This window comes from Ipomoea triloba, chromosome 3 (genome assembly GCF_003576645.1).
Source record: "Ipomoea triloba cultivar NCNSP0323 chromosome 3, ASM357664v1".
In the NCBI taxonomy this organism is placed as follows: domain Eukaryota; kingdom Viridiplantae; phylum Streptophyta; class Magnoliopsida; order Solanales; family Convolvulaceae; genus Ipomoea; species Ipomoea triloba.
Genome location: NC_044918.1, coordinates 9,553,549 through 9,569,561, shown reverse-complemented (window position 1 = coordinate 9,569,561; position 16,013 = coordinate 9,553,549). Strand labels below are relative to the sequence as shown.

The 16,013-nt window shown below is 39.5% G+C and overlaps 1 protein-coding gene across 1 annotated transcript; it reads left to right on the top strand.

The window, feature by feature from the left end:
- The first annotated feature begins 1,357 nt into the window (after positions 1 to 1,357).
- LOC116012875 (zinc finger CCCH domain-containing protein 40-like) lies at positions 1,358 to 2,199 on the top strand. Its single transcript, XM_031252550.1, is given in 3 exon segments — positions 1,358 to 1,492; positions 1,495 to 1,672; positions 1,674 to 2,199. Coding segments are annotated over 3 exon segments (828 nt in total). The 5' UTR covers positions 1,358 to 1,368.
- The last annotated feature ends 13,814 nt before the right edge of the window (positions 2,200 to 16,013 follow it).

Sequence of the window (16,013 nt, the reverse complement as noted above, 5' to 3'; positions counted from 1 at the left end):
TGTCTGGTTCCTTTTTTTTTGCTTTATTGTTTATTTACTTTATTTTATCTGTATTTGATCCAGTAACTAATCCAGATAAATAATCTTGATAAAAATAAGTAGGAACCATAGGCTTATATGATCTTGTACATTCAAGATCCACCATACAATTTCAATGCATTTGAATATTTCATTTATGAAAAATTACACAACCAATACTTAAAAGGGGCAATCTGGAGAAAGTCTAACTTGTAACACTACATGAATAATATACTTTGTGCAATCGACTCTGACGAACATGGCCGTCAATTAACTTGTTAAATTTTTTATATGCTGAAATTTGTGGATTGTCTTTTTTTTTTTTTTTTTTTTTTTTAAATGAATGAATGAATGATACCTCAATTTAAAAAGTGCTATTAAGATTTTGAGTCGACCTCTAATTTTGTTCAATATATTAAGGCTATGATCACTAATTTCAATTCATAATATATGATTGAGGCTCTAATCTTAATAATTGTTTACAATTAGGTCTTAATGTATCTTAGCTTGATAGAATAGTAACGATAAATTTAACTATACTTATTTAACAATTAATCTAGTAATTTTAATAAAAGAGTAACTTCTAAAATATATATTTAAATGAATCGTTGCCTGATCCAATTGCTACAATTACACTTTTTTGTTGAGGTAGGTTTTAGATGATTTAGCTAATCGACAGTTGCCGGTGACCCACTAGAGAAGGCAACCCAGTGGTTGCCTTCTCCAGTGGGTCACTGGCGACCGTTCGACGGTCGCCGATGACTTTTGTGTTGGAATAGGGTTAGTGTGCCGGAAATTTGATCGGAACTTTATTGACCTGTGATCACAGGTCATTAACAGGTTTATGGACTTTTTTGCACCAAAATACAATGTTGATGGGTTTAATTGCTATTTTAAAAAGTTTAGGGGCCTAATTGACTTCTTAGGTAAAGTTCGAGGGGTTATTTGACCCTTTTCCCTTTTTAATATATTAAATGTACATTATTTGATGTATATTCAGTACACAAATAATATACATCTTCTAAATATAATGTACATTATTTGATAGTATGATCCACACAGTAATTTGCCCCACACAGCTGTGTGGACCAAATGATTGCAATTTCTTTGATTAAAGCACGAGATGGGCTTCACAGACCAGAATAAATAAAATTGGAGAGAGCGGGTCATCTTTATTAGGACTGTATTTGAGTCACATTAGGACTGTCTACTTGAGATTTCTATTGTATATATATCCCTATCTTCTATTATTGTAATATTGAACTCTATTGAATACAAAATTCAGTTCTCATCAGCGCATCTTCGTGTATAAATTAACTCCAGGTGTGGGATTAAAGTTACAACGGGTTCATGGCTCATAGGCTATTGAGAGATGTTGAAGCTGAGGGATGGGAGCGATCTGACTTTCCGATTATATGTGAGTCGTGTCTTGGTGATAGTCCATACGTTCGAATGACTAAAGCTGATTATGATAAGGCAAGATTTGCACCCGACCCTTCACTGTTTTTAGGTGGAGGCCAGGTCGAGATGCCCACAAGAAAACTGAGATATGTCAAACCTGCAGCAAGTTGAAGAATGTTTGCCAAGTTTGTGTTCTGGATCTTGAATATGGATTGCCAGTTCAGGTCCGAGACACTGCGCTTAGTATCAATTCCAAAGAGTGAATACTTTGCTGAGGAGCATGAGCGCAGGGCAGGAGCCGGGATAGACGATTATGAATCTTCGTATGGGAAGGTCCGTCCAAATGATACTATTTTGAAGCTTCAACGAACTACCCCATACTACAAGAGAAATGGAGCTCATGTTTGCAGTTTTTATGTTCGGGGTCAATGTACAAGAGGTTTGGAGTGTCCTTATAGGCATGAGATGCCTGAAACAGGGGAGCTGTCACTGCAGAAAATTAAAGACCGCTACTACGGGGTAAATGATCCAGTTGCATTGAAGTTGCTCAGCAAGCCCGAGTTTGATGAAGCAAGACAGCAGGCTACTGTGGCTCATAGTGGTTTGTTGCCAAGGGCTGTGATATCACAGCAGCAGAACCAGCCTCTTCCGCTCCCTGGTGGTAGCCAGGACCAACCTCCACCTATGCCTTACTTCAACATTCCACCAATGCCTCCGCCGGACAGGGCGTTGTATCCTTCTATGGATCCTCAAAGAATGGGAGCTCCATGCCTTTTCTGATTCTCATTGGGCTGGCTGTCCCGATGAGCGCAACTCCGCAAGTCTACTAGTTTCAAATACAAGTTCATCCGACTCAAATCGAAAGTGGACCTCATGTACTGTACTGCAAAATTACCACTTGCAATGCTTGTTTGCTAAAATTTCTAACAGCAACGTACTATCAGTATTAGTTTCCCTAGTCTCAAACTATCCATCTATATTATAGCTTAAATTGTTCAGGGAATGTGATAACAATATGGAATTTACTTGAATATTATATGCATTTAATTTATGGGAAACTACACAACCAATACTCGAATTGAAGAGGCAATTTGAAAAAGTTTACCGACATTACATGAATATTATACTTCAATTATAATAGATAATTTAAATTTTATTGTTTATTTCTTGATATGACAATATATTATTAGTAGTAATGTGCAAAACCTGGAGGCCTAGAGGGTGTGGTTGAGTGGGAGCAACTCATTCACACTTTAAGGTTAAGGGTTTGATCCTTGGCTTTGGATATATATGGAGTGGGACTTATATCTTCAGGCCATTTATTTATTCAGTGTACATGAAACTGAAATAAATTTCTGTTACCACTACCAATCTGAAGAATGAGATGAAAGGAAAAAAAATGTTTTGTTCTTACCAACCTTCGATTTAAATGAATAATTGCACACAACTCAATTTTAAACATTGTCCAACGGATTGTAATGAACATGACGGTTAATTAGCTTATTAAATTTTGAATATGCAGAAATTTATGAATTTTTTTTCAATGAATGATGCCTTAATTTAAAAAGTGTTATTAAGATGTTTAATCAACTTCTAATTTTGTATATTATATTGAGATTATGAACTCCAATTTCAATTCATACTTTATGACGTACTGAGGTTCTAATCTTGATAATTGCAAGTAATTCGTCTTAATATGTCTAGACAGAATGGTAACGATAAATTTAACTATATTGATTTGACAATTAATCTAGTAATTTTAATAAAAAAAAATAACTTCTAGTATATATATTTAAATGAAACATTGCTTAATCTATTTGTTGATATTAACACCACAATTGCATTTTTTTGTTGAGGTTCATTTTAGATGATTTAGCTAATGGCCGGTAATCTCCTTTTGTAAAGAAACCACCAACCACGGAAAAATAATGCGTATATATTGTGAATAAAAAAAGAGAAGAAAAATATGGAACTAAAGCTACTTAGTTCATCTTTGTCATTCTAGTCCTGAATTATTCATGAAAACAACGTAGAAGGCATAAGCATATTATATTGTATGCTAGCAAAGTATAAATATTTCCCTCCACTATATATTAATTTTTCACCGCCATTCGTTGATTCCGTTAATTAATTTAACATTTGTTTTCTTAATTTGAAGCAACTCAAGATGTCTAGGAACAGTGCTAATGACTCTTCTTCCTCCAATTCTCATCCCCTGCCCAGCCACAACAGAATCATATTTGCAACGTGTGTGGGAGGCAGTTTAATAGCCGCCAAGCACTTTTCGGGCCCATGAGGCTCCATGGTAGTTGTGGGCTGGGACGGATCCAGAAACATCTTCCAGTGGGAGCGAAATATAAAAAATAAAGAGATGATTAAAAAAAAAAGAAACACTTTAGAAATATAATGATAAATATTGTTGGATATAGGCGAAAAATAAAACACATCAAAACTTTATAAAAATAATAATAACAAAATATGAAACATAATTAATTTGATAAAATAATTCAAATAGAAAACACATTATAAATTACATATCTCATTATTAATATATAAAATTATATATATTAATTAATTTAGGGTAAATATATATACATATATATATACATACATACATACATTGTATGTATGTATGTATGTATGTATACATACATACATACATACATACATACATACATACATACATACATACATATATATATATATATATATATATATATATATATATATACATACCAACTAATTAAGCTAACCTCAACATTTCATATAGAGACATGCACATCTACCACCTTGTCTAACCAATCCTTTGTTTACCAAATCTGTTTTCTTATATTTATATCTAAAATATGTACTATATATACATAATATATACATACAATGCTATATATGGGGTAGGGGTGGGGGTAGGGTGAGTGGGGGCAGCTGCACCCACTGCCCCACAGTAGTTCTGTCACTGGTCGTGGGGGGGGGGGGGGGAGAATCGCCTACCCTCATTTTTTCAATAGAGGCCATTTGGCCAATGTGCTGCCAAGACTTGGAATTCCTGCAGTTGACAGTCAAGTTGCGGCTGCCCCGCCTCCTCCTATAGCTGCCCCTCCCGCAGATAATGCTCTGCTAGCTCAGTCGGAAGTAGCTGCCGAACTTCCGGATCTCAATGAGGTTCGACATTACCAGGTGCCTGATCTGAATTTTCCTCCTCCGCTTGGTTAAAGCTTCTTGTATGCCTGGTTTCACGCATATATATATATATATATATATATATATATATATATATAGGGTCATGTTCAGGTGTGGCCACTCCTTAACGTGTGAACAGTGCGGCCTTACCACTATGTATACAAATATACACCACTCAGTGTTAGAAAATGCACCACACAAAAATGCACCGTTAGGTACACATCACCAAAACACACACCACTAGGTATGCAAATATACACCACATAGTGTCAGCAAGTGCACCATTAGGGGCAGGGGAGTTATGGTGCATTATTTTGGGTGTGTGGTGTGTTTTATGGTGTTTTTATGTATTTTCATTGTGGTGCGTTTTCTAACATTGCGTGGTGCATTTTCTAACATTGAGTGGTGTGAACCGCACCGACCGCACTGGAATTATATGTGTGTGTGATTGTTATCGATATCATGTTTGTATATTGCGTTATATGTATGGGCTTGTAATGAGTATCATGTTTATTGTGTTATATGTATGAAATTGTAATATGTATCAAGTTTGTTTATTGTATTATATGTATGGGATTATAATAGGTTGTTAGATATAAATAATCTAACTATACAGAATAATTTACGAGAAACCTGACCTCGTAATAGTGGAAGCAAAAGCAGTGTTGATCTCCAGCCACAGTTGGTGTAATGCCTCTTGAATGGTAGACCGTTAACCATATTTGTCTCATACTTGACTCAGAACCCTAGATGTACTGGTGTCAACTGAGCAGTATGAGTACCGTGAACTGTATGTGCTATACAATGCTTACCTTGTATCCCATAAATACAGGTTTATAGGCACAGAGTCTGGTTGAATAACAACTACTAGTTATTGGGTCCAACCAAACTACTTAATAAGCCTAGTTAACTTGCACCATTTAATTAAGACCATAATATATATATATATATATATATTATTAGGGAAAATCTTACATTCTTCCACTTGGTGAAAGTACTAACACAACCCTCATCAAAGAACAAAACACACGAATCATAGTGATAAGTCCGCTATTTTATAGAGTAATATCCCTTATGGTCACATGCATTTTAATTCTCCAATTTAGGCCCTTCATGAACAAACCCAATCTTTATTCTCTGTAACTTAAGGGATGTTTCTCAAAATATATTATGTGCACAACTGAAGAGAAGAAACCATCCAAAATATTTGTACAAAAGAGTACACTGTATGATCTCTAAAATCCTTAAAAGCATGCTTTAAGTAGAGATCTCTTAATGTTAGCATAATGCTAACTGTATTCTGTGACTTCTTTAAAACTAAACTCGAACACTACCTCTAACAGCTAAGAGCTCAGAGTTGACAGGTCTGTCACTCCCATTCATTAAAATAGCCAAAAGATAGTTAAGTCACAGAATCATTCCAATAACTTAGAGAACAAACAAAAAACTCTAAGTCCATAAATTTGGAATCTTAACATACACTATTGTTAGGAACATCATGTAATAGGTTTTGATGATACCAACTGTTAAGTAAGAATCCCCAAGTCTCGATACATAGGCAAAACAATGTAAGTTCGATAAGTAAACTAAGAGCGAAAATACAACCGGGTAATTTGAGCTCAACTCGGGAAATATTTAAGCTTAAGGTAAACTTGTTTGAACAACTTAGAAGTTTTCGTGTTGTAAGCAAACAGATAGATCAGAAGCAGGCACGAGACAACTCTGGAGGAATAAGGGTCTACGAGACATCAACTAAGTCTCGAGACACAAGCCAAGTTCGAGAGGNGGGGGGGGGGGGGGGGGGGGGGGAGAATCGCCTACCCTCATTTTTTCAATAGAGGCCATTTGGCCAATGTGCTGCCAAGACTTGGAATTCCTGCAGTTGACAGTCAAGTTGCGGCTGCCCCGCCTCCTCCTATAGCTGCCCCTCCCGCAGATAATGCTCTGCTAGCTCAGTCGGAAGTAGCTGCCGAACTTCCGGATCTCAATGAGGTTCGACATTACCAGGTGCCTGATCTGAATTTTCCTCCTCCGCTTGGTTAAAGCTTCTTGTATGCCTGGTTTCACGCATATATATATATATATATATATATATATATATATATATAGGGTCATGTTCAGGTGTGGCCACTCCTTAACGTGTGAACAGTGCGGCCTTACCACTATGTATACAAATATACACCACTCAGTGTTAGAAAATGCACCACACAAAAATGCACCGTTAGGTACACATCACCAAAACACACACCACTAGGTATGCAAATATACACCACATAGTGTCAGCAAGTGCACCATTAGGGGCAGGGGAGTTATGGTGCATTATTTTGGGTGTGTGGTGTGTTTTATGGTGTTTTTATGTATTTTCATTGTGGTGCGTTTTCTAACATTGCGTGGTGCATTTTCTAACATTGAGTGGTGTGAACCGCACCGACCGCACTGGAATTATATGTGTGTGTGATTGTTATCGATATCATGTTTGTATATTGCGTTATATGTATGGGCTTGTAATGAGTATCATGTTTATTGTGTTATATGTATGAAATTGTAATATGTATCAAGTTTGTTTATTGTATTATATGTATGGGATTATAATAGGTTGTTAGATATAAATAATCTAACTATACAGAATAATTTACGAGAAACCTGACCTCGTAATAGTGGAAGCAAAAGCAGTGTTGATCTCCAGCCACAGTTGGTGTAATGCCTCTTGAATGGTAGACCGTTAACCATATTTGTCTCATACTTGACTCAGAACCCTAGATGTACTGGTGTCAACTGAGCAGTATGAGTACCGTGAACTGTATGTGCTATACAATGCTTACCTTGTATCCCATAAATACAGGTTTATAGGCACAGAGTCTGGTTGAATAACAACTACTAGTTATTGGGTCCAACCAAACTACTTAATAAGCCTAGTTAACTTGCACCATTTAATTAAGACCATAATATATATATATATATATATATTATTAGGGAAAATCTTACATTCTTCCACTTGGTGAAAGTACTAACACAACCCTCATCAAAGAACAAAACACACGAATCATAGTGATAAGTCCGCTATTTTATAGAGTAATATCCCTTATGGTCACATGCATTTTAATTCTCCAATTTAGGCCCTTCATGAACAAACCCAATCTTTATTCTCTGTAACTTAAGGGATGTTTCTCAAAATATATTATGTGCACAACGTAACTTAAGGGATGTTTCTCAAAATATATTATGTGCACAACTGAAGAGAAGGGATGTTTCTCAAAATATATTATGTGCACAACTGAAGAGAAGAAACCATCCAAAATATTTGTACAAAAGAGTACACTGTATGATCTCTAAAATCCTTAAAAGCATGCTTTAAGTAGAGATCTCTTAATGTTAGCATAATGCTAACTGTATTCTGTGACTTCTTTAAAACTAAACTCGAACACTACCTCTAACAGCTAAGAGCTCAGAGTTGACAGGTCTGTCACTCCCATTCATTAAAATAGCCAAAAGATAGTTAAGTCACAGAATCATTCCAATAACTTAGAGAACAAACAAAAAACTCTAAGTCCATAAATTTGGAATCTTAACATACACTATTGTTAGGAACATCATGTAATAGGTTTTGATGATACCAACTGTTAAGTAAGAATCCCCAAGTCTCGATACATAGGCAAAACAATGTAAGTTCGATAAGTAAACTAAGAGCGAAAATACAACCGGGTAATTTGAGCTCAACTCGGGAAATATTTAAGCTTAAGGTAAACTTGTTTGAACAACTTAGAAGTTTTCGTGTTGTAAGCAAACAGATAGATCAGAAGCAGGCACGAGACAACTCTGGAGGAATAAGGGTCTACGAGACATCAACTAAGTCTCGAGACACAAGCCGAGTTCGAGAGGTAAGGACCTCTCGATATACCTATCGAGTTCGAGACGTAAAGAATATTCGAGAGATAGACCTCTCGATACATGGGATTGAAACATCAAGTGATCGAGACATCTTATATGGTCTCGATAAACCGGCACTTCTCCAAGAGGCTGAATGTTAGTCAACATGTGCAGACAAATACTCTAAGTTTGGAGAAGAAGAATATCATGGAGATAAAATATTGAAGAGGTGCTGAGCGGGAGGTTTCAAAATGGACGGAAGTGGATGACACGTCAGACCTCCACCACAAACGGTCAAGAAGTGCACCAATCCTGAAGTGGTCAGATTCCCCAAACAAGGAATGATGGGAACATAAAAAGAGTAACTTTATCCAAAAGAAGCAAGTGAAGCATGAGCTCAAGAAAGTGGAATATGGAATATTCACTACAAAACAAAAGGCTCAAGTTACAAGACCACTACTCCATGAAATATGCTGAAAATATGCAAGACCCATGATCAGCATGGGAGACAAATTTCAAACGGAATAATTTTCCCTCCAACGGAATTATTCCTCTACTCTCATATATAAGGACGTAAAGACACAAAAAAGGAAGTAGGAAAAAGAGGTTCAAAAGGTTAACAAGAGGTGTCTGATAAAACGTTCTAGTGCAAAGTGCTTAACTTGGGATATCATCCTGATATTCAATACAGCGAGAGAACACATCTTAGTGTTCGAAGAGAGTTACAAAGCTAAACTGTTATACATCCAGAAGGTGACCAAAGCTGCTCTACATCAAGGCTGATTCAACGATAGCTTGTGGTCAGATTGGAGATTGTTACATTCAACTGTGACTATCAACAACATCTTGCTTTGGATTAAGCGAGGGAGGCGGAGTATCCTGGCAGCTGTCCGAGCGAAAGAAACCTGAGGCTTGACGCGGGCTTGGTGATCAAAGGTCAAGTGCTCGAGAGGTGGAGTAACTGGAAGCGGGGCGAAAAACCTGAGGCTTGAGGCGGGCTTGGTGATCAAAGCTCAAGCGCTCGTTATTGTACTAGAAAGGGAAGTTTTTAGTGCAATCCTTCCAGGGAGTTTCTGGAAGAAGAGTGGAAGTAGGCGGGTTGGCCGAACCACTTAAAAATCTCTCTTGCACTTACTTTCTGCTTTTATCTCTCGCTAACTTCTCGATTGCACTGCATATAATCATACCTCTCGAACTAACCCAAACTCGTGCTAACTAAAAGGGGATAACATTTCCGCTGCGCATAAAACTTTGTCTTCACCTCGTGAGGTATCGAACCTAAACATCCTAAGTTCAATACACACGAGAGGTCGAAAAGATTTGCAAAATCTTATACAAGTCTATTCCCCCCCCCCTCTAGACTTGTACCCCATCCCCTTGGGACCAACAATTGGTATCAGAGCAAGTTCTCTGATCGATATAAACCTTTGTTTATATTGCCTAGAGATCCTTCTTTGAAAAATCTTCTTAAATATTTTCAAAGCACGAGATAATTTTTCAATATGGACAGCATGTTGTCGAGACATCTTCTCTTTGATCTTAGCAGGTTTGACGACTGGAAAACACGCATGCTTGCGTACTTATCAGCCCTCCATGATGAGATGGCCGAGGTTATAACTTCTGGACCAGTCAAGATCCTAATGGTTAATACTGCTGCAGTTCAAACCCAAGAAACACCAAAGTACATCCCAAAACCTAGGGAAGAATGGACCAGTGATGATAGGAAGAGAAACAACCTGGACAATATTGCCAAGGACATTCTCTTCAGAGCTATAGACGAAACCATCTTTCCAAAAGTGAGGAAGTGCAAAACGGCAAAAGAGGTATGGGATACTTTGATGTTGATTGGTGAAGGTGATGAACAGGAGAAGGAGAACAAGCTCACCGTGGCCATGAAGAAGTTCGAAGACTTCAAGATGAAGCCAGGAGAGAGCATCGACAGCATGGAGTCTCGGTTCATGAAGCTCACAACCGAGATCAGTGACCTTGAAAAGGAGATCCCACAAAAGGAGCTGAACCTGAAGGTCTTACGTGGCCTCACTAAGGAGTGGGAAGTAAAGGTGATCACGATGAGAGATCACCGAGATCTGAAGGAAACCACAACAGACAAACTCTTCCGGGATCTCAAAGCCTTCGAGTTCGAGATGTTCCCAAGAGATGAGGACATTGTGGATCGACGAAACGTAGCACTTGTTGCTGAGCAACCATCCACATCTTCAAGGTCAGACTCTAATCCTATGAATGTTATGTCTGACGAACAGTTTGCTCTCTTTGTGAGAAAGTTCAGGAAATACATGAAGATGAACCAGGAGAGCAACAAAAGTTCACCTTCCTCCTCAAGAAGGAAAAATGAGAGATATCCATCCAGAAGGACGGAGGAGGAAAATCAGGGTCTATGCTACAACTGTAGAAGACCGGGACATTTCAAGGCCGAATGCCCTTACCCACTAGTAAGCAAGCATCAGGGCCAAGAAGGCAAGGATTCCAAGAGAATAGAGGAATCCAGGGAGAAGCCAACACAAGGTGGCTTCAAAGGATCATCAAAGACGTATCAGCGCAGGAAGGCGCTTGTTGCTGAAGAATTCGAGAGGACAATCGAGGAGTCCGAGACGTCGAGCTCCAGCGAAAGCAGCAGCAGCTCAGAGGATGAGAGGGGGCTCATCTGCTTATACACCGAGGAAGAGGAGAATCAATGCCTAATGGCCATTGACAACGAGGTAACCTCTACTCCTACATCTCGCTGCTCTACTTCTACCTCTCGTTGTTCTTCATTTAAAAGCGATGAGGACCCCTTCGAGATGTTGGAATCGCTCAGAAGGAACCTTAACATCGCCAATAGCACTCATGCTAGAGTGATGGATGAAAACAGCAAGCTAACTGCTGAAAGAGATATGCTTAAGAACGTCTCGAAAGAGAATTTGGAGCTGACTCTCAAAGTAAGTGAGTTAGAAGCCAAAGTAATCCTACTATCTGAAGAGTGCAAAGCTCGAGAGACGAGAGAGCTTAATCTTCGAAAGGTCATAGCATCATACACTAATTCCTCCAAAGCTATGGAGAAAATGGTGGTTGATCACAGACCTACAAGTGATAGAACCGGTCTAGGGTTCCATCAAGACCATCTCTCGAGAGATAAACAGACCAATGGTTTGGGAACTTCAAGAAATGGAGGATCTCAACCCAAACCAAATAAAGGTCATAAAGGACCAACAGAAAAGACCAGAGTAGCTATTCATAAACCGTCCCTATACACCAGCAATGGAAAGTATAGGAAAGCTACGAAGAATGGCCGGGTAAACAATATCGAGAGATCACCTTGCTATCTCTCGCAAGGCCATTCCAAGTACAAAAAGAGCTACACTCCATATAATGCACCTCAAGGCAAATATGGAAGGTCTGAGATCCACATAGTTAGGAACTCACGGATGGAGAAAGGAAGACTCTATCCATCTAGTGAGAATTGGTCATCAAATCACAAGTTCTGGAAGAAACCTCACTTTCAGCAATTTCACATGACCAAACAGCGTATGAAAGGCATGGTGCATAAGCCGGTCGAAAAGTCTCTACCTAAGTTGATTTATGCACCAAAGAAGCCTAAAACCTTTGCTAGCATTCCTTATAATTATCAAACGTACAATGGCTACATTGCGCCTAGGCCTGGAATAATGGGCACAAGGTATAAATGGATGCCTAAACTCACTAACCCACCAGGACCCAAAGTTTGGGTACCTAAACTTGCTTGATTTCCTTGCAGGACACCAGGGACGTGTGGTTCATTGACAGTGGATGTTCGAGACATATGACTGGAAATCTAACACTGCTTGAGAACATCCAACCTATCGAAGGTCCCTTGGTGACATTTGGCGACAACGAGAAGAAGGGGCGCACAAGAGCTGTTGGTGAAATCCAAAAGAATGAGCTGGTTATTAAAGGAGTGTCCTACGTTGAGGGGCTCAAGTTCAATCTCCTTAGTACAAGCCAGTTCTGTGACAAGGGCCACAAAGTTGTCTTCACCAAAAGCAAATGCCAGATTATGAGCGAGGAATCTCTCGAAGTCGTCTTGGAAGCAGCAAGGAAAGGAAACATGTACATAGTGGATTGGAGGTCTGCAAAACCATCCCTATGTATGCTAGCAAGGAGCAAGGAAGATTTATGCTGGGATTGGCATAGTAAGCTTAGTCATCTGAACTTCAAGACTATCAACAAGCTTACTAAGAGGAACCTAGTGGAAGGACTGCCCAAAGTGACGTTTCGAAAGGATAAAATCTGTGAGGCATGTCAACGTTGCAAACAGATCAAATCCTCCTTCAAGAGCAAAGCCGAGACATCATCCACTAGACCATTAAGTCTTCTTCACATGGACTTATTTGGCCCAGTGGATCCACCCAGCATAAAGGGAAAGAAGTACACTCTTGTGGTAGTGGATGACTACACAAGATTCACTTGGACCGTGTTCTTAACCAAGAAAAGCGAGACAAAAATTGCCCTACCAAATCTCTTGAAACAAGTTCAAGTTGAAAAGGAAGTCTCGATACTAAAGATCCGGTCAGATCAAGGTGGAGAGTTCGTTAATCAAGTAATCGAGAGCTACTGCAACGAGAACGGAATTCATCATCAACTATCAGCTGCTCGAACACCTCAACAAAACGGGGTTGCTGAAAGAAGGAACAGAACTCTCAAAGAAGCCGCAAGGACCATGCTCTCACAAGCCAACATATCACAAGGATTTTGGGCAGAAGCAATCAACACAGCGTGCTATACCCAAAATCGGTCCTTGATCGTGAAAGGAGTTGGAAAGACTCCATATGAGTTGTGGAATGAAAGAAAACCGAATGTAAGCCACTTCCACACATTCGGGTGCAAATGCTATATCCACAACAATGGGAAGGCTCAACGAAGAACTTTTGAAGAAAAGGCAGATGATGGAGTATTTCTGGGATACTCATCGACAAGCAAAGCATTCAGAGTCTTCAACAAGCGGAGTTTGGTGGTTGAAGAGTCCATACATGTTACCTTTGATGAAAGGGCATCAACAGATCAACCATCAAAGACAACGGAAGCAGCTGAGGAAGATCAGCCAGAGTCTATCGAGAGATCAAACTTACCTCTCGAAGACAAGCAGTCTATAGTTCGAGACGTAGCGGAACTCCAGTCAGAATCAGATGATGAAGAGTCTACCAAGAAGAAAGCTCCTGACTCAGTTGATCAAATCCAGATCATAGATGTTCAACCCATATCTCAACCTTCAACGGAAGTATCAACTGAGGAGCCACAACCCGACCTAAGATGGCTGAGAAGTCACCCTGCTGATCAAGTGATTGGAGATGTACGTGACAGAGTTCGAACCAGATCAGCATACAGAGAAAGCATGTTTGCTTGCTTTCTATCTCAAATAGAGCCTAAGATGATAGAAGAGGCTCTATGTGATCCAGATTGGGTGCAAGCCATGCAAGAGGAACTTCATCAGTTTGAGCGGAACGATGTTTGGGAACTAGTTCCGAGACCTCATCATCAGAATGTCATTGGTACAAAGTGGGTTTTCAGAAACAAGATGAATGAGGATGGAGTTATTGTTAGGAACAAGGCCAGACTTGTTGCCAAAGGCTACTGTCAGGAGGAAGGAATAGATTTTGATGAAACCTTCGCTCCAGTGGCACGTCTCGAAGCCATACGCATCTTTCTCGCATATGCCGCCTTCAAAGACTTTAAGGTATATCAAATGGATGTCAAGAGCGCTTTTCTGAACGGACTTCTCGAAGAAGAGGTGTACGTTGAACAACCTCCGGGTTTCTTGAAGGACGTAGGAGCTGACAAAGTATACAAGTTGAAGAAGGCACTCTACGGCTTAAAACAAGCTCCAAGAGCTTGGTACGATACCTTATCCTCTTTTCTACTTCAGTGTGGGTTCACCAAAGGCCTAGTGGACAAAACATTGTTTAGAATTAAGGATGGGGATCACATCTTATTGGTGCAAATCTATGTGGACGATATCATTTTTGGTAGCACCAATCCAGACTTGTGCGAGAAGTTCTCCAGTTTGATGAAAGGAAAGTTCGAGATGAGCATGATGGGAGAGCTCAACTACTTCCTTGGACTACAAGTGAGACAGCTTAAGGAAGGTATCTTCATCAACCAGGAGAAATACACCAAGGATCTGCTCAGGAAATACAACATAGAAGGGAAATCCTCAGTCAAAGTACCTATGGGAACCTCTCTACGTATCGATGTCGACAGCGAAGGTCGAGAGGTCGATCAAACCACTTATCGAGGTATCATCGGATCTCTTCTTTATTTAACTGCAAGTAGACCAGACATATCCTTTGCAGTAGGTGTATGTGCTAGATTTCAGGCAAGTCCTAAGGAAAGTCACCTAAATGCATCCAAAAAGATTCTTAGATATCTAAAGGGTACGCAGAGTGTTGGGCTCTGGTATTCGAAAGGTGGATCTTTCGAACTTATGGGTTATTCAGATGCGGACTTTGCCGGTTGTAAGATAGATCGAAAGAGCACATCAGGGACATGTCAGTTTCTAGGTGGAAGACTTGTCTCATGGTTTAGCAAGAAACAACATTCGATAGCTACAAGCACTGCTGAGGCAGAATATGTAGCAGCTGGAAGTTGTTGTGCTCAGATCTTATGGATGAAGCAACAGCTAATGGATTATGGTGTTGAGTGTAAGGAGGTTAAAATTATGTGTGACAATACAAGTGCTATTGCCATCACCCACAACCCAGTGTTACACTCCAGAACAAAGCATATTGATATTAAGTATCACTTCATCCGAGACCACGTTGAGAAAAAGGACATCACTTTGGAATATGTTGCAACGGAGGAGCAACTAGCAGATATTTTCACAAAAGCGTTATGTGAAAATAGATTCTCTCAACTAAGGTTAGAATTGGGAATGATAGAGTTGGGTTGAATGGTCAAATCTTATCTTCTTGTATTTAGTGCCATGAACTGTTTCGCATGTGAGGGGCGGTTTCATCAACTTTATGGCAGCTTTGGAGTTACACAAGCATTGAATGGTCATTCATATTGCATCCCGTGACTCAACAGTGGTAACCTTATTGGGCTATAAATAAGAGGGTTTCTTTCAGAAGTTCATACCATCAACTTCCCATGGAGAAAAAGAAAGGAAAAGATGATGTTCCATTCTTTTATAGAGGAAAGAAACCGGCAGTCAAGTCCAAAGATTTTCAAGGAGAAAACTATCCAGAATCAACGAAGGGTGAACAGATTACGGAGCTTCCTGATAATCCAAGCAAGAATCCTATTCCCATCCAAGGTGAATGGATCCCCAAATACGAGGAGATCCACAACGATGGGATACTGGAATCGGGAGGAGAGTCCTGCACAAGAGGGACTCCTACTGCTGCACATTCTGGAAAAGGGCCTTCCTCAACCAAATGGAGAACCAAGGGAAATGGAGAGGAAGACCAGATGGGACTTTCTGAGGTCAGCAGCAGTCAAAGGGGTGATCATAACTAATCCAAAGACACTAAGAGGATTAGCGATGAAGATGGTCACTCCCAACTATAGTAAGCAGCTCC